This window comes from Aspergillus viridinutans (genome assembly GCF_018404265.1).
Source record: "Aspergillus viridinutans IFM 47045 DNA, scaffold_1, whole genome shotgun sequence".
In the NCBI taxonomy this organism is placed as follows: domain Eukaryota; kingdom Fungi; phylum Ascomycota; class Eurotiomycetes; order Eurotiales; family Aspergillaceae; genus Aspergillus; species Aspergillus viridinutans.
In genome coordinates, this window is record NW_025091217.1 from 3943675 (window position 1) to 3961785 (window position 18111).

Sequence of the window (18111 nt, forward strand, 5' to 3'; positions counted from 1 at the left end):
TAGACCGTCGAGAAATACAATCGGGCCCGAGTCAAGGCTCGGAATGAATCATCTATATTGAGTATCTGCGCATGACTGTTGTAAGGCGTCCATCAATGATCGCAGAGTAACAAGATCCCTGCTCACACCCCCAGGACTTTTCAATGTCCTCAGACTAGCCTCCTGCGCCAGAGGAATGACCTCCTCGACCGATTTCCCTGGTCCCTTTGCAAGCCCGGCAATAACCGCGCCCAGTAACGTGTCCCCCGCACCGTTGACACTCACAATCTCGCCATCCGCCAGGACGCCGGCCGATGGGAAAAGTCTCATATACACACCCCCGATCAGCTCATCTGTAGGCGAGGCGCGAGAGAGGATATACGGTGCCGAATCAGGAGATGCGAGACGAGCATCTCCCGGACGAAGCAGTTGGGTCACCAGAACCCCCTGAGCGCCCAATTTCGCGATAATGCACGGAATAAAGGGAAGTAGCTGGATGCTCTGCTGTGGAATCCCCTGATCCACCAGCTCCGCAGTCGTCATTGCGACGAGGCGGTCTCGCGAGCCAGACGCGGACATTCCCATGGCGTCGATGATGCGCCACCAGCCCTCGGACTCGAACAACCCTGATTCGCGGGCTGTCGTGTACATGGCCGTGAGCTCGTACTGATTAGGAGCGGCCAGACTGATGGCATTGTTGGGGATCGCCCCGCCCGGTCCAATTGCTGCATCCGCCTCGGAGGTCTTGGAAAACAGACGGCGAGACTTCGCCGTGGAGACCGGCTCAAAGGCGACCCGCGCGCCGTGCTGCTTAGCAACGGCAACCCATCTCGCAAGAACCGCCGGACTCCAGTTCGCATCCACGACCACCCACTGCGGCTGAGTGCGGCGGATCAGCGGCTCCCAGAACTCGTCAAAATCAAGCACGTGCTCCGGCAGCTCCATGATGCCCATGTCAGCCATAGCCACTACGAGGTCCCGCTTCGCGTCATTAATGGCGACATATTGTGCCGTGCGCGCTCCAGACGAGGTAGGCAGAATCTGTACGCCGGCGGTGGGGAGCCCCTCCTCCTTGAGCGTGGAGAGCGCAGCACGGCCACTCAGGTCATCCCCGACTACACTGCAGAATAGGACAGAACTTCCAAGATAATGTGACGCAATGGCAACGTTGTGGCCTACTCCGCCCAGGCTCTGCCCGATGATGGCGGGATTTGATGTTTGAGGAACGGGTGTGATCTTGTCGCTCTCGCTAGCAAAGGGGGTATAATCGCAGGACAAGTCGATCGCAAGAGAGCCAGCAACAAGGACGTCTGCCTCATTCAGTTGTTCAATTGTACTCGTAGTTAGGGGTTTATGGTTCACCCCGGCCTCTGAAGTTGCTTGGTCAGCTCTTGCGTTCTCGGAGACTACTGGCATGTGTCTGCAACATTAGGGACATTCCAAGATTCGCAGTAATCTATCATCACAAAACCCATCAAAATGGGCAAACTCACCGGCCTTCAGACCCTCTATCAGCCTGCTCTAATTTGGCGAGTTCAACCGCCACCTTGGTTGCGCGCTTCACGTTGGCCTCGACCAGCGCCCTGTTGGCAATCACACTCTTTCCACCACTAAGCTCCTTGATTTTCCCAAGCACAAAAGGTGTGTTATCGCTTCCTCGGTAGCCTTCGACTTCAGCCAAGCGGATCGCCTCTTCTATTATTGTGTCCATTTCGCCTTTGGGAATCGACTGCTCCGCTGGCACTGGATTGGCAAAATGGATACCAGACTTTACAGGAAGCTTCGATTGCGCGTCTGTTTTGTGTCAGTAGGATAGCGCAATTGAGTGAAAAAAGCCATGGCTGCCTTACATATGATTGCAGCCGCTTCCGCTTCATCTCGGATTACTCTGGGACTCTTGATCCCACTCTCGCGTGAGAAAAAGGCAGGGAAGTCCACAGAGCCTTCACGGCCATCGGCAAATGTCCCAACACAGACTCCCTCGGTTTCTAGAAACTCAAGTGTCCGCGGGATATCCAGGAAGCTCTTGCATCCGGAACTGACAACAGCAACAGGCGTCCGTCCCAGCTCAGTCAAATCGGCTGCATCGCGCTGAGGTCAGCTAGAGATCGTACCGGCAGGTGAGATTGGCTTACGTACCCGAGATATCCATGGACGACTCCCCGCCACGGTGAACACCACCTAGATCAGTCAGCCTACGCAAACCATAGCAAAGGGGTATACACACCGAGACCACCTGTCCCGAACACCTTGATACCCGCTAAGTGAGCAAGCACCATTGTTCCCGAAACGGTTGTTCCTCCATGGAGTCGTCTACCAGCTATTCCCTGAAAAACGTCAGTCAAGTAATTGAGACTCCCATATTCGGAGTCATCGTACTAGACCGCATATATAGCCAAGGTCTCTACGCGAAACCTTCAAGGCATCCTTTCTCTCTGCGGTCGATGCTAGCTCAACGAGCTCTTCGTCACTAAGGCCAACCCTAGCAACCCCATTGAGGATGCCGATTGTGGCGGGAATTCCCCCATTGACTCGAACGACGGATTCAAGCAAAGAGGCGAGAGCGACACTCTCGGGGTATGGAAAGCCTACCAGTGGTATTAGCCTCGCTTGCTACTCATAGCTATGATGGCTCAGACATACCGTGGGTATAGATCGTAGATTCTAGTGCCACTACTGGCTTTCCTGTAGCCACCGCATCACAAATCTCCTCAGATACTTTTAAGAATTTGTTTGGTGCGACGTTGTGATAGCTTCGAATTGCCCGAGGAGCTCTTGTTGCTGGTCCCCGAGCTCTGCAGCAGAGTCGGGTAGCGGCTTGTGAAAGCATGACAAGGGCAGCGCTGTGCAGAACGATACGAAACTCACCCTTGCAGATCAATCAACACAATACACAAGGGGACAGATGAATGAGGACAATCGTCAGTCGTTGGACGAAGAAAGTGGAAAGAGTAGCACGCAGCAGTACGAAGTTCGTGGTAGTTTAGCTATCGGTCTATCGCCGATAAGCTGATTGTGCCGCCTTGGCTGCCGTAATTGAGTACGGTACCTTACGGACGTACGTAACCGGCTACTGTTTGGGGACACCTCAGCATCTGGACAGTTTTGGTCCTATTCCCTTTACTCCCTTCCATTCCCCCCAGTTCTTCCAATCCATCTTTCTGTGCTTCTCTCGACATCTCCAGGTGAGATAGATTGTGCACAGCGGCGCGGTCTGCTCAACAAGACCGCCCATAGTCACAATGAGGCCATTTACCGCAGTCACTGCGCTTTGCGGGCTGCTGTTCTCAAGCAGCTTAGTATGCGCCGACTCCTCGACCAGCTCGCGAGTCGCTTTACCCGCAGACTTCAAGCCGCAGGAGGTATTCAAAAATGTGAATCTGGTCCGGAATACCAATTTGGAGAAGGGATATGTTCGAGAAACCGTCAATGTTGTTGTTGAAAATGTCGATAAACAACCGCAGAGCGACTACTACATACCGTTCCCATCGGACGTCTTTGGCAAGGTTGGGGGATTGGAAGTGAGGGACAAGAAGGCACCAGAGAAGGGCAGATTTGACGTTGAAGCTTTGGAAGTCGAGTCACCAAGGTGTGTATGCAATTGATTGCCAATGGGTCTGTTTGATCGTGGTAATGCCGACGCCACGGTTGCTTCATCGGAGATTCTCTGCTTCGGGACCTGCTATTCGGATATTGCAGAAAGCTAACCTTTGGTTCCTCGCAGCGACTACCAGTACTTTGTCGTTCACTTCCCCGAGCCGCTTGCGCCGTCCTCTCAAATCACATTGGGAATCTCATACTTCGTCCTCAACTCTCTCACTCCACGCCCGGCCGCCATCGGCCAAGCTGACAAGCAGTATCTCACTTATTCTTTCTCTGCTTATACTCCGTCTGCATATCAAACGATGACTCAGAAGACCAAGGTTAAATTCCCCAACACCAATGTGCCCGACTACACAACCACTTCCGGCTTGAGGTCTGGTTCCGATCCCGAGCGTCAAGGCACCACCTACACTTATGGTCCCTACGATACGGCCAAGGTTGCTCCAGGAAACACCTACCCTATCACTGTGCGCTACGAATTCACCAGACCTGTGATCACCGCGTCATTGTTGGAGCGGGACCTGGAGGTCTCCCACTGGGGTGGAAACCTGGCGACGGAGGAGCGGTACTGGCTTCGCAACAATGGCTCCATGCTCTCGAAGCAATTCTCTCGCGTGGAGTGGACTTTGACCAACTACCAGCAGTTGCCGTCCTCGGCGGTCCGTGAACTCAAGTATCCTCTCAAGCCTGGATCGGTCGATCCGTACTTCATCGATGACATTGGCAACGTTTCTACGAGCCGCTACCGGCCTGGAAATCCCCCCAAGCGGGAAGGGTCTCTGGAGCTTCGTCCACGTTTCCCGATCTTTGGTGGCTGGAATTACAGCTTCCGCATTGGCTGGAATGATGAGCTATCCACTTATCTACGTAAGGCAGCTAACGGCGCCGACTCCTATGTCCTGAAAGTTCCTTTCATCGAGGGATTCAAGGTGCCTGAGGGAGCTCAGTACGAGAAGGCCGTTGTCAGAGTGATCCTCCCCGAGGGCGCCCGAAACGTCCGGTATCAGGTTCTGGAGGGAGCTTCCAGCAATGGCCTCCCTGGCTCGAGCCAGATCCAATCTCACATTTCCAAGCAAAAGACCTACATGGACACATTGGGCCGCACAGTATTGACCCTGACGGTCGAGAATCTCTCGGACGAGGCTCGCGATTCGCAGATAGTGGTCAGTTTAACCCATAGTCGTCTCTACGAACCTTCTGACATGCTGACAAAACGTTAGGTTACTTACGATTACTCCTTCTGGGACGGCCTGCGCAAGCCCTTCACCATCACTGCTGGAATGTTCGCTGTCTTCGTTACCGCGTGGCTCATCGGAAACCTTGATGTCAGCATCAAGAAGCGATGAATACCTTTTTTGCCTTGTCATAATATGAGAGCATTTTCTTTTCTTCTTGTCTCGTACATCAATGAACGCAGAGATATGTACAAGAGCCCCAATAACGCGTAGAGCCAGTAGAGCAGCGCCTACGTATTACTCGAGTCTGTAGGGAATTGCAAAGTGGCCGAACCAAACCCTTTCGACATTGCAAATTCTAAAGAGAAAGTTGATACACATGCTGAGCCCCAAAACCCGCAGCGACTGCCTTCCTTCCTTGCTCCTCTTCCATGCTCTGCAATATTCGCAGATACTAAACGCCAGACGCCTTGCAAACCAAATCGATGCGAGTAAAATAAGTACAAAGGCCAGAAGACTAAGCAGCCAGCCTTGAGCTATTTTTGCTTTTTTGACGAGGATCAGTCTACTCCTCGAATTTCCTCTTGACCCCATTTCCATTCGCGCCGGGTGGCATCTGTCTCGCACGCCGTCTGCGTTCTTCCTCCTCCGTAGCGGCCTGGGCCTGCCGTTTCTTCCAGGAGGCTTTGATTGCCGGCGCGACGCGGATGAGATCCTCCTCGGTGACGCGGTCTTCGATACTCTCAAGCACCTTCTCGACGGTCGAGATGTGATTGGCGTCGGCCTTGTCGTCGCGGAGCCGATGGAACCGCCATCTCCCTTGCTCGTCCTTGAAGCATTCGACGATCGAGTCGTCCAGCGGGGCCTGCAGGGCCTTGAGGGCCTCCCAGTCCGACTCGGTGACGTACATCTCACCCCAGGACTGGTATTCGTTGGCGTTGAGCATGACAAACAGATGGCAGATGGGGATGACATCGTAGTCCGGGTAGGGCTCGGTGATGCCGTCGGCCTCGTCGTCCGTGTCCGGTTCGAGGAGGGGGAACTCGAGACGCAGGCGGAAGTCGATGGTGTTCTCAGAGGGGGGCTTCCATTTGAGGATGTACTCGTCCGTGCCGATGCGGTAGGGGGTACTGCGGCAGGTGAAGATGAGGCCGTCGTTGCCGTGGATCTTCTTGACTTTGGGGATGATCTCGCGGAACATCATCTCGATGCCGTAGCTGAACTGCGTGGATTTGTCCTCGACCGCGAACGCGCGGTGCTTTTTTTCTTCCGGGAATTTCTTATAGAGCGCGTTGTACGGCTTGAGCACCTTCTCCTTGAAATATGCCAGCCGCTTGTCCAGCGTCCGGTGCATGAGCTTCTGCCCGTCCAGAACTAAACAGTCGAACACGAGGAACTTGAGCTGCTGCGTGCCATCCTCGTACGTGTCGTTGACCAGCTCGCCGTCGATCAGGGTGTCGACGTGGAAGGACTGGAACGTCTCGTCGTCCGGCTGGGGGAAGTGCAGGCCCGGCACGTAGCGGTAGTCATTCTTGCGGTCGATCAGGTAGTGAATCTCTGGTACTGGCGAGTCCTCTTCACCACGTGCAAAGTACATAAGACATCGGATGCCGTCCGTTTTCTCGCACACATAGTAGTCTTCCCGTTGGAGCTCGAGGAGATGCCGCTTCGCAAAACTGACCGGCTGCGCGCCGGGGAAATTGAGGTTATTGCGCCCTAACAAGGCGGCGACCTCGCGGCGGAACTGATCCGCCAGTTCGGGCTCGGCTTTGATGCCTACAGCATCGAGGTCGGGAACGGATGGGTTGCCCATTTTCGACGGAGGGGTGACGGTGGCTTTGACAGCGCGTGGAGGGAGGGATGAGCCGAAAGGGAGTGTAGCTGGAGCGACAGGTGAGCTCTCGCCCGGAGGCGCATAAAGCGAAAGGTGTGCGCAATCCTTAATCGCAGCGCTGCAGTTGGGTAGGGAAAGTCGAATCAGATTGCGGTCATTTCATCCAGATTGACAGTGAGGCGCATCCATGGCAGAATGAAGTTCATTCTTTGATCCTGGCGGCCTTGCGGAGGTACCAATGGTGGCCTGAGGCAGAACTCCAACTGAAGTATACAGATTGCTTCACCAGCTTCGACTCAAAAGAGCACCTTTCATAATTTAGGGTCAGATAGCTCTATATAGCATCAAATAGTAACCTGCAGATTTTGATTTTGCCCTCAACATTGCGTGTGTAACTAGGTAATATGTCCTTTGAATGTTTCTATAAAGTGAAGAAGAGAACAAGAATCGACGTCGTTACAACTCAACTTGAGACAGGAAGCCTCCATATGCCGTGTACAATAGACTTAGGGGTATMATTTCATCACAACCGAACAGCTCCAGACCGGAATAATCTCATCCATGAACCTCCATTAAACGCCATCACACTCGCCAGCCGCATGCCAAGAAAGAGATATTAGGGAAGAAGACAAGAAGAAGACGGTCATCACCCAAGACCAGCTGGGACGAAGCACAGAAATACAAATTACGAAGAGGCGGCCAGGGGTAGCTTCTTTGGAGCCGGCGCAGGGGTCTTCTTCGCTGTATCCGGTGCGTTATCCGATCCCGTCAAGGAGACAGGGGATGCTAGGGGAACATCGTCCACGGGCCGAAACGGATTCCCATCGTTTGTTGGAGTGGTATCGCTGGTCGAGAAGAGTCCGCCGCCGCGAGCTCCGCCCAAGGCATGAGAAAGCATCTCCTTGATTCGCACGTACTTGTATTTCTTCTTGGTCGAGATCAATGGATGAGTGACCAGGGGTTGTGGGCGCGAGCGAAGAATCGCCGCCATGACGGCGTCTTTCTCCTCGTCTGAGTCGACGGGACCGTTGTTTTCCAGATCATCCTGTAGCGGAGCATTCGCGTCGATGGCCGCCTCTGCACGATAGAAGACATAACAGTCAGCTCTCCGTACTCCACAGTGAACGTGAAGAACGACAATAAACGAAGACACTCACTCTGCTGACGGGCCTGGTTCTTCTTCTGATACGCCTGGAGGAGCATGTCATAGGGCAAAGAACGGCCGGGCACCGCACGCTTCGCACCCATCGAGTGACTCTTGCACGTCAACGAACGCGCACACTGAGCCCCATTCGGCAGAATGACACCACACTGTTTCTCAACATCGACGGGACCCTTTGGCTTCGGCGCCTTGGGCTTAGGCTCTTCCTTCTTCTTTTTCTTCTTGGGCTCCTTATCCTCCTCGCCCTCGGTCTTGCGCTTCTTGCCTTTCTTCGTCCCGTCCTCCGCCATGCCCTTGACGGCGCTCTTCTTCGCGCCCTTCTGTGCCTTGATCGAATCATCCCCGTCCTTGTCGCCGCCCGCGGCGTCGTCATCCCCATCCTTATCCTTCTCTTTGGCCCGGTTCGCCGCATCGCGCGCCTCTTTCTTCCGCCGCGCCTTCTCCTGCTTCGCCCGGATACAGCCGCGGATATGCTCTACCGCATTCTGTTTGAGGACCGGCCTCTTGCACGTCTTGCATATCACCGTCTCCAAATTGTCTTCCCCACGGGGCTTGCCCGTTGGGAAGGCAGCCATGGTCTTTTCATCGATCTCCGGGAGTATGGGCGACGAGCCGGGCGATTCGGGCACTTCTACAGTAGACAGGTTTGACATTAGCCCCCTTTCATCCCGTGTGCCCCGATAGATTGTATCCCAGCGTTATCCAGCAAAGACCTACCCGCAGCAGCCTTCTTCGCCTTGGCCGACTTGGCCGCCTTCTTCAATTTGATTTTCGTAGGTTTCGCATCTTTCTCGGAGTACTTGTACCCCGATGCGTCCACCAAGCTGCCCGAGTTCGAAGCGACCGACGACGCTGTGCACGGGAATACCACCAATTAGCGTGCATCACCCCAACACCAGTATCTCGTGACATTGTGCCCACGTACCTCGACCAGAATCACCGTTAGTACCCATGATCGAGCGCGTACAAAAGGTTGGTTCGTAACTCGAGTGCGATGAACAGCCCGATCAAGCCAGTGATGGAAATTCCGACCGTCTGATGAGCAGAAAGTGGACGATAAATGTGTTGATGAATTCAAGTGCTGCGGCGGGTTTGGCTGTCTGGCTCCGGAATTGATCAGTTCACTCGACACTTCGAATCGGGCGCCTCCGCATGGGACGGTCACGTGAGGATATCAGTGTAAGATAAGCAGAGGGGAACAATACAAATCACGTCTATTCAGAATAGTGCTAATAGCTATTGAAAGCCAAGCCCTTGGAGGAGCGTTATTCTCAAAGAGATTGATATTGTACATATGCTTCTACTATACAAGATAGAAATGTGAAAGGCGTTCAATGTATCCAGTGTTGTAACTGGGATCTGACCTCGAAACAGAATGTGCCTCATAATCCATGCTTCGAGAAACACAGACTGCTATTCGTGCCTCCAAATCCAAAGCTGTTTGTTAGTGCTACTGTGATCTGACGCTCTTGTGCCTGGTTGGGAGCGTAGTTGCAGTCAAAGCCTTCCGCCAGACGGTCCAAGTTGATGGTCGGTGGCATCACATTCTAACGATATCAACAATCAGTATAGCACATTCATCTCGACTTATGGCTCCAGAACACACCTCATTGATAGCAAGAACTGTGAATAACGACTCCAGAGCACCAGCGCCACCGAGTAAATGACCTACAGCCCCCTTTGTGCTGCTGACATTGATCTCAGCCGCGTTCTGCTTCCCTCCAGGGCCGAGAAGGAGAGACTTTATTGCTGCATTTTCCGCAGCATCCCCAACCACAGTCGACGTAGCGTGTGCATTGACATAGTCGACAGCAGACGGTGGGAGTTTTGCATTTTTTAGAGCCTTCTTCATCGCCATCCATGCCCCCTCGCCATTTTCCTTAGGCGCTGTCATATGGTGGGCATCGCCGGAGCAGCCGTAGCCTTTCAGCTCTGCGTAAATGCGAGCACCTCTGGCCTTTGCATGCTCCAATTCCTAACGGACAGAAAAAAGGGCTCTAGTCAGCACCAGTTGATGTCGTCGAAGAGGCCACCCACCTCTAGCACTAGCATGGCCGCTCCTTCACCAACCACAAATCCTTTCCGGTCTGCATCAAAGGGTCTCGATGCCTTTTCCGGGGCGTCATTAAAATCGGTGGCGAGGCTTCTGGCTCGAGCAAAGCCGCCAATGGCCAATGGATGAATGCATGACTCCGCACCGCCAGCGAGCATCACATCCGCATCACCACACGTGATAAAACGAGCTGCATCGCCAATCGAATGCGCTCCGGTCGTGCAGGCCGTTGTGACGGCATGATTGGGGCCCTGCCCAAATAAGTGTCTCATTGTGATTGATTCAGTGGCAAGCACTTACCATAAACCCATATCTCATAGAGAGATGACCAGCGCCCAAATTGATCAGGAGCTTTGGGACAAACAATGGAGATACCTTTCTGTACCCCTGCACAAGACATTATCAACAATGACGACGCTTCGGAATCATGAGCGGAAGGACCAACCCCCTTGTCATATGCCACGACCGTGTCATAGATCTCATCAAAGTTCCCAATCCCGGAACCCAGACAGATACCCTAGACGCATCATCAGGCGCGGCGCTTCGACTAAGTACCGCATCAACCGTCACGCACCGTAGCTTCCCTCTCCTCGAACGACGTAGGCTTCCAACCGGCATCTTCCAGCGCTTCCTCGGAGGCAGCCATGGCATACTGAGCGAACCGAGCCATCTTCCGCTCGTCCTGCCAAACCAAGCCCATAACCCTCAGCACAAATACTCCAATCCTGCCAGGAAGAGACAACAGTTATCACCTACATCTCTGCTTAGCCATTCCGAAGCTGTCCAACCGCCCTCCTGCCGGGAGCCCGCAGGTACCACAGCGGCGATCTGACAAGGCAAGTCCGCGAACCGAGCATCGCGATGCTTCACATTGACAATACCGCAATGACCATCCAGCAGGCGTGTCCAGGTGCGACGGACCCCTATACATCGAAACAAGAATAAAGCGACAAGATTAGCAAAGCCATTCGGCGCAAAGTTCCGATTTTGGTCGAATGCAAAGACCTTCCCCTTCTGGACAATCGGAGGAGTGGGGAATGGAAACCCGCCCAGTTGATGGATGCCGAGGAAGAGAGAAATCAGAACAACGCGACGAGGTAGACTCCCCAGCAGGGATGTCAAGATGATCTAGTGCAGGTGCAAAAATGTACTGGCATGTAGGAAATCGAAAAGAATCAAAGGGGTGGATGGTATCGACTCACCTACACCCAGAGGTGTGACTGCGCCTAAACCCGTTACAACAACACGACGCATGGCATACTGATAGGCGGCCGAAGGAGACAAACAAACGACTGTAGAACTTGTTCAAGAGATAGATAACTATCGACCTATGATACTTCCTCTATGAAGTTCAAAGTGGAATTATCTCCGAATCAGCCAATAATGACCAGCGTCTAAGCAACGGTCACTGAGAGTTCTGGGACGGACCAGAAAGGAAAGTCTGCACGACATCCATCAGAAAGTTGCCGCCCACTTTTTCTCTGGTCCATGGGCAGGGACTCCAATTCTTAACAACAGCATAGCGGGGCTGCGAATGATGGGAAAAAGTGCCACAGGATTGATTCTGATTTGTTGCCAGGTTAATATATCATATTTGACAGTTGAATGATATTCGAAAGATAGGAGCATTGTGATTCTCCATGATTCGATGGAATCGCCGAGAGCGCCCCGGTTTGCTACAGAATCGAGAACATATTAAGAGCCCAGTCTCTCTTGTCGCATCCCTCTTCTTCTCTTGCCATTGCAACTAGGAGTCTTCTGCGCTTCTCTAATATACCATTATGAAGACTACTCTGGTCAGCCTGCTGGCTTTGGCGGGGACGGCCCTGGCTCACGGTCATCACGACGATGCCGAAGTTGTACCCGAGAGTTTGCGGGAAGAATTGCTGAAGAAATGGGACCAGGAGGTATGAGGGATATTGTAGAGTTACCTACGCACAGATGTATACGATGCTCATTGTATCTAGTTTACATTTTCCGGCATTGCCACCTTCGCCCACTTGAAGCCCGTCAAGTGTCTGGTCGAGCCCGATGAGCGGTACGATATCGCCGTAATCGGCGCGCCCTTCGATACAGCCGTCAGCTACAGACCTGGTACGTTGCTATCCATTTCGTATGCGACTGGCAGAGTCATCCTAATAATATCACCGCAGGCGCCCGCTTCGGTCCGCGTGCGATTCGCGCCGCCAGCGCCCGCCAGATGGCCGGCACCAGCTACAACACGCGCGCAGGCATCAACCCGTACAGCTCCTGGGCGACAGTCAAGGACTGCGGCGACATCCCCATCACCCCCTTCGACAACGGCCTGGCCGAGCGCCAGATGTACGAAGCCTTCCTGGAACTCGGGTCCCGGCCGGCCGTGACGCCCGCGGACTCCAAGTACGGCGCCAAGGGCATCTCCGCCGGCAAGGCGAAACTGGTGACGCTGGGCGGCGACCACAGCGTCGCGCTGCCGGCTCTGCGCGCCCTGTACCAGATCTACCAGAAGCCCATCACGGTGCTGCACTTTGACGCGCACCTTGACACCTGGAATCCGATCCGGTACTCGGCCTACTGGACGTCGGAACAGTCGCACTTCAACCACGGCAGCTTTTTCCACAAGGCGAGCCGCGAGGGCCTGATTTGCAACTCGACTTCCGCCCACGCCGGTCTGCGCACCCGGCTCACGGGCGTCGACGACAGCGACTACACCGCCCCCAATACGCCCGAGCAAGGGTTCATGCGCATCCACGCCGATGACATCGACGAGCTCGGCCCCATGGGCATCGTGGACAAGATCATCGAGCGCATTGGCCTCGACCCGGAACAGCCCGTTTACTTGTCCGTCGACATCGATGTGCTGGACCCCTCCACCGCGCCGGGAACAGGCACCCCGGAGCCGGGCGGTTGGACCACCCGCGAATTCATCCGCATCCTGCGCGGCATCGAGAAGCTGAACATCGTCGGCGCGGATATCGTCGAGGTATCCCCCAGCTACGACAACAAGGGCGAGACCACCGCTCTGGCAGCGGCGCAGGTCGCCTTTGAGATTATCACCAGTATCGTCAAGGCCGGCGCGGGCGAGGATCTCGGCGGTTGGTACGGACGCAAGGCTGATGGTCAGGTATCTGCCGAGGAGATTGTCAAGGAAGAGACAAAGGACGAATTATAACGATTAGAATGCACCTCTGACAGTGTGGCTGAGGGGACGATCGCCAGTCCAGCAATTCCGCACGAGAATAGAAGTACATAGAGCTGCATCTTGATCGCATGAAACAATTGAATGAAGTTAACGACTCTATTTCACTTGCTCTTCGCTCGCTCCGGTAGCTCCCAACCTACGGCATACCAGTTAGGCATAGGAAAAAATCTATTCCCACGTACAAGTCGACCAAGCCAATCCGTGAATGCAAAGGCCGAGTAGAGCAATGCAGCGCAAGGGAATTTATCCAGCTCATGTCATTTGCTTAATTGTATCTGTCGTTCTGTACTGCTCTAGTTCCATGTGTCTTGCGAAAATCATAATAAAGCGTCATGAAGAGGGTCAAAGCATGTAGCCGAAGTAGGAGGGAATATTTGGTGACAAGAAGCGACAGATCACGCAGCAAGATAAGAAACAGGAAAAGAGAAAAAAAATCTGAAAACAGATTAGAATCATCAGCCAGCCAAAACAACGACGCCCTGACTTCCAACGCCGATAGAGACGATGAGAGGTTGATCGGAACCTGGGGTAATGAAAATCGAGGATCAAGAATGGTTTGATGAAGCAGGATGAAGAGCACGGGAATTGAGAAAAGGTAGGGGACAAATAGAGCAGAGAAAGAGAGATCAACCCGTCGCAGTGAGCAAGTAGAAGAGAAAGGCGTTAGCTTGCGGCAAGAGGATATAACATTGCGTATTGATGATCGGCACAAGGGCGAAGATTCAAGGAATCAAAAGTATCGTGTGAAATGGCCAAGCTGGGGATAGGAATGCATCATTGTTTCGATGAAAGCGGTACCGCGTAAAGAAGAGCTCGAGAGATTACAGTGAGACGTTGATCGAGTAAGCAGTGACCCTGTAGCTGGGAAAGCATGCTTCCGAAACTCCATAAACCTGTGGCACTCTTCGATAAAATCTGAATCGCGTAATATCTCTGATGAGGCTGGCGTCAATGGGACAATACCCTCAATGAGAAGAGGCTTCTTCCGGAGTGGACCGACCTGAATCGCCTTGATGTACAGAAGTTTTGGATGGAAGATTTTACAACAAGGGGCATCTGGACTTCTTCTTCGGGGCGGGCTCCAGAGCCGCAACAATTGCCTATGGTTGGAAATCCGAGTCAGTGTCCGATATGACTTATCCGATTGGTATCGCAGCCGATACAAACCTCATCAAAGACATCCTTAAGCTTGTACTGGGTCAAAGCGGAGCACTCGACGTATTTTACAGCACGCAGCTCCTTCGCCAAACGATCGCCATCTTCCTTGCGGATGGGTTGCATCTTCTGACGGGCGAGCTTCTCGCGAACGGCAGGGTCATCCCGAAGATCAACTTGGGTACCGACGATCAAACAGGGCACACCGGGGCAGTGGTGGTGCACCTCGGGAAACCACTTCTCGCGGACGTTTTCGAACGAGGCAGGAGAGGTCACTGAGAAGCAGACGAGGAAGACATCTGTCTGAGGGTAGGAAAGGGGGCGGAGACGGTCATAATCCTCCTGACCGGCGGTATCGAACAGTCCCAAGGTATAAGGCTCATCACCTATCCTATAGCAGGCGAATCCGAGTTAGTTGATGATAGCTTTTTTGGGTGCTGAAAGAAATGACGAAGCCGCTTCCCCCACAGTGCTAATCTTGACTATAGGGAGGCGTGGGCGCAGAATGAAAGGACGAGGTTTTATATATCGCAAGGGTGCATTATCAACAGTGAATCGAGAGTTAGATGTCACTTACATGACAGTAACCGCATAGTTGTCAAAGACGGTGGGGACATATTCTGAGGGGAACTTGTTTGTTGTATACGAGATAAGAAGGCATGTCTTTCCCACAGCACCATCACCAACGACGACACATCTGTAGATAATGAAAAGAACCTTGTTAGCATTTGACTGATTCACAGGGATACTTTGACTGTCCACTCGAGATACTACCCAGAAAGGACAAGGGGGAAAGTAGAAGGAGGGGAAAAGGAAGGGGAGGTGATGACGAAGACATAAGTGAAGAAATGGGTACGATTTAACGTACTTAATTGTAGCTACAACCATATTGCAAACTGTAGATATAGAAACGATCTTTTGAGAGCGAGAGCGTCAAAAAAGTGCTCCAGCTGATCCTCAGGCTCAAGAACGGCGATGAGGAGCGAGGGTGCGTAAAAGTATAATAGATAGGGAGGAAATCGCGGTGAGGATCGTCAAAAAGGAGACGAAATGGAGATGGCACAATCTAGATAATGATGGATGTTGGTGAATGGGACAGAGGTAGTGGGTGGAGGGGAAGGTCAAGACAAAATGAGAATGGAAATAATTATTTTGGAGATGGAGAACAGTAAGTTGATGGGGAGAAGGACAGCCACCAGATCTCGAGAGAGAGAGAGAGGGAGAAAGAGTAGGTATGGTATCGTGGTGTGCGGTGAAAGGCTAGCTAAGGCAATCAGAACAGTGTCCGTGAATGAAAGAGGACGGGAGTGATGGTCGAGCCAGCCAATGTGGGCGGGCGGGAGAAGTGGAGGAGGAGGGACACAGCTCGGTCTAGCACTCTAACAGTCTAAGGTAGGATCCTAGGATCCTTAGCTAGGTACGGAGCAACTAACAGGAACAGCAAGAGGCCCCAAGTACCTTGAGCTACCTAGGTAAGGACTCAGATACAGTACGGAGTGCCTTAAAAGGTGGAAGCTGTATCTGTGCCTCGAGGCCGATTGACTCTCTCTCACACCATCAAAATCTCTCGGCTGCTTTGATGATAACCACTACGTTCAATTGCCATCATCTACATCTGCAACTTTGTTGAAGTTGTCGTATACTACAGAACCCATCAATGCAAGAATGACAAGACTGATCATGACAAGAAAGGAAAATTTCACTCTCGTCATATTAGTTTCATCGTCAACAGGTGTCATCGATCTGATATTCTGAAGCAGAAAGAACACGGTTTGCGCTCCTATTGCCTATTCCTGACCCCGTTTTGAAGAGAACACCATTCGATTGTGGCCCCATACTTAGTGTTGTATCTCTGCAACGAGGGGAAGGGGAAGCAGCCGCGGTAGATTTGGATGGTGGGAAGTATTCGCCGGAGTCGACCCCACGCTCATGCTCTTGCGGTTTCTTTCCGAGAAACAGATGAATTAACACCAAGGAACAGCTACATAGCTACCTAGGCCCTATTCAATGGTTTGAGCCTCTGGCAGTACCACTGTAATGCGAGCCTCCGTGTTCTGACTGTCAAGAGTGTAGCCAATTTGTACAGAGCAGAGAATCCAGAGGTGTCAGTAACACGCCAGACGTCCCCCATCACTAAGTACACTCTCTCGGCCAGTCAGATTTCGCCAGCACCTCCATATTTGTCTGGACCGTTGCTCGTCCCTCAGTTCGACTATTTAGTAAAATTTAGGCTATGGATCGGGTCAAACTTGAGACTGTGATCGTCGGAAAACAAATAACCACATGAATCCCCACAGTCAAGAAAATAGGACGCACAACAAGGGAGCAATGGTAATGGTCACACTGCAACTCCTGTAACCGCCTCTGGAGATCAATCTTTATTATTTTTACTTATATTCTCTGCCGCAACCATTCGAATGGAAGGTTGCTTCTGAAGGTGTGCGAGTGGGCAAAAATAAAAATAACAACAAGTCGTCATCCATCCATATCCAACTGTGCTGTTACACAGCTCTGCCACTTAGCGCCGCCAGCAGCCAACCTGAATTGGCCATTTGGCCATCTACCTTCACCAGAGCTTCACGCTGTATGAGCTTATTATAACTGCTCACTGGTCCTTTTCCAGCGAATCTGACTGGAGATTTCGAGCTTCGAGTCGACCGCCCTGACGAGGCTTTCAAAACACAACTAACCATTCAAGACTGATTCATATTGACTCCCAAACAAGCTAGTATGAGGATATGAATCTGTGGCATTGCGCATCTGGCTCGTAGTGAGATCCATGTTTCTCACAAGATCTATCCTCGCGTTGCATGTATTATCGGTCTGATGTCCCTGAATCATTGCCTTCCTCAAAATAACAATTGATCTGAGCTCGAACTGTGATGAATACCAGCTAATAGGAAGTCCGGTGGATGATAGCCATAGGAGGAAGCTCGAAGAGCAAAGAATAAGGATAACTGCGAGGAGTTACCATCTTCTAGTGATCCCAGGCCAAGTTCCCATCTACAACTAAGCACTGAAATCAAGAATGACCAAAGATGACACAGGACGTAATATCCCTGCCAGAATAGCCCCAATTACGGGATTTCCGGAACAACGTCTTCCTCAAGGACTATCCATATCATCATCCGAGCCTGACCGAACGAGAGATCATCTCCGAGACGTGTCGAGAGAAGCAGACTTAGGCAGATTCCCCGTGAAGTGTCATTTACCGAGCATACAGCCACGTTTCAGACCTGCATAAGCCAATCCTAACCAACTCGGGATAAGAATCATGCTGTAACCTTGATTAGAAATGCACCTCAGTCATCGGCGTTCAGCGAATTACTTGGACTCCGAAATGGGGTTTCGCTATGTTGCCTGTTATCGTCCACCATTCTTAAGATGCTCAGTACTCCTGGCCGGGAAACTGTTGGAACTAGTTAGCAGTGTTGCGTAGGCCGTACAAGGATAGGAAATGAGATGGAACTTCTGGAAGCAAACACGAGCACAACTACTCTGTAGCTCTCCCAGAACCTCTCGAATGGACGTTCGGTCAACCCCAGCAATGTGATGGGGAACCTCGAAATTTCAGTCGAACTAGCTCATGTTAGAACTCTGATCGAATACAACAAGGCTACATGGATTGATACACAAGCTTGTTAGTGGCATGAGTTATGCGCCAATGCCAGCTTTTCAGGGGAGACTGGGAGCAGGCGGTCAAGTGGCTCAGGCGAATGTCATCTAGATACGAAAGCGGTTAAGGCATAGATACACCAAAAAAAGCCTGGTGATAGATAGTCTAGTAGTCGTCTAATCATTCTGTTCGTAATTGCGTCTATATAGATATCATGACAATTCCTGCGCCTTCTTGTACAATCTCGTTCTTGGGGAATTGTAACCGGGACGGAATCTGCTATGGCTAGAGCATCTCCATGGTCCTGCAATGTGATATGTACAATGTAATCCATTACGCCGATAGAAATGCAT

General features: G+C 52.2%; 6 protein-coding genes across 6 annotated transcripts; 2 read left to right on the plus strand and 4 right to left on the minus strand.

The window, feature by feature from the left end:
* Window positions 1-48: 48 nt before the first annotated feature.
* On the minus strand, window positions 49-2809 carry Aspvir_001119 (pseudouridine-5'-phosphate glycosidase/carbohydrate kinase family protein; the record flags this gene model as incomplete). The annotated part of the gene is made up of 7 exons (XM_043266247.1): window positions 49-1399; window positions 1473-1773; window positions 1830-2060; window positions 2119-2160; window positions 2207-2306; window positions 2359-2567; window positions 2623-2809. 7 exons carry the CDS (start codon window positions 2807-2809, stop codon window positions 49-51), a joined length of 2421 nt encoding a protein of 806 aa, XP_043122182.1.
* A 412-nt stretch (window positions 2810-3221) lies between these two features.
* Aspvir_001120 (dolichyl-diphosphooligosaccharide--protein glycotransferase subunit OST1) lies at window positions 3222-4928 on the plus strand (the record flags this gene model as incomplete). Its single annotated transcript, XM_043266248.1, has 3 exons — window positions 3222-3568; window positions 3704-4745; window positions 4803-4928. The coding sequence occupies 3 exons, from the start codon at window positions 3222-3224 to the stop codon at window positions 4926-4928; spliced, it is 1515 nt and encodes a 504-aa protein (XP_043122183.1).
* Window positions 4929-5322: 394 nt separating this feature from the next.
* Aspvir_001121 (Dcp1p-Dcp2p decapping enzyme complex alpha subunit) lies at window positions 5323-8706 on the minus strand (the record flags this gene model as incomplete). Its single annotated transcript, XM_043266249.1, has 5 exons — window positions 5323-6709; window positions 7281-7668; window positions 7749-8384; window positions 8471-8605; window positions 8679-8706. The coding sequence occupies 5 exons, from the start codon at window positions 8704-8706 to the stop codon at window positions 5323-5325; spliced, it is 2574 nt and encodes an 857-aa protein (XP_043122184.1).
* A 429-nt stretch (window positions 8707-9135) lies between these two features.
* Window positions 9136-11060, minus strand: Aspvir_001122 (putative beta-ketoacyl synthase (Cem1); the record flags this gene model as incomplete). Its single annotated transcript, XM_043266250.1, has 8 exons — window positions 9136-9300; window positions 9360-9728; window positions 9791-10057; window positions 10107-10193; window positions 10252-10323; window positions 10381-10488; window positions 10563-10729; window positions 11009-11060. The coding sequence occupies 8 exons, from the start codon at window positions 11058-11060 to the stop codon at window positions 9136-9138; spliced, it is 1287 nt and encodes a 428-aa protein (XP_043122185.1).
* Window positions 11061-11587: 527 nt separating this feature from the next.
* Aspvir_001123 (agmatinase) lies at window positions 11588-12957 on the plus strand (the record flags this gene model as incomplete). The annotated part of the gene is made up of 3 exons (XM_043266251.1): window positions 11588-11713; window positions 11774-11900; window positions 11960-12957. The coding sequence occupies 3 exons, from the start codon at window positions 11588-11590 to the stop codon at window positions 12955-12957; spliced, it is 1251 nt and encodes a 416-aa protein (XP_043122186.1).
* Window positions 12958-14027: 1070 nt separating this feature from the next.
* On the minus strand, window positions 14028-15030 carry cdc42 (Rho family GTPase CDC42; the record flags this gene model as incomplete). The annotated part of the gene is made up of 4 exons (XM_043266252.1): window positions 14028-14087; window positions 14155-14533; window positions 14720-14839; window positions 15011-15030. 4 exons carry the CDS (start codon window positions 15028-15030, stop codon window positions 14028-14030), a joined length of 579 nt encoding a protein of 192 aa, XP_043122187.1.
* Between the last annotated feature and the right edge of the window lie 3081 nt (window positions 15031-18111).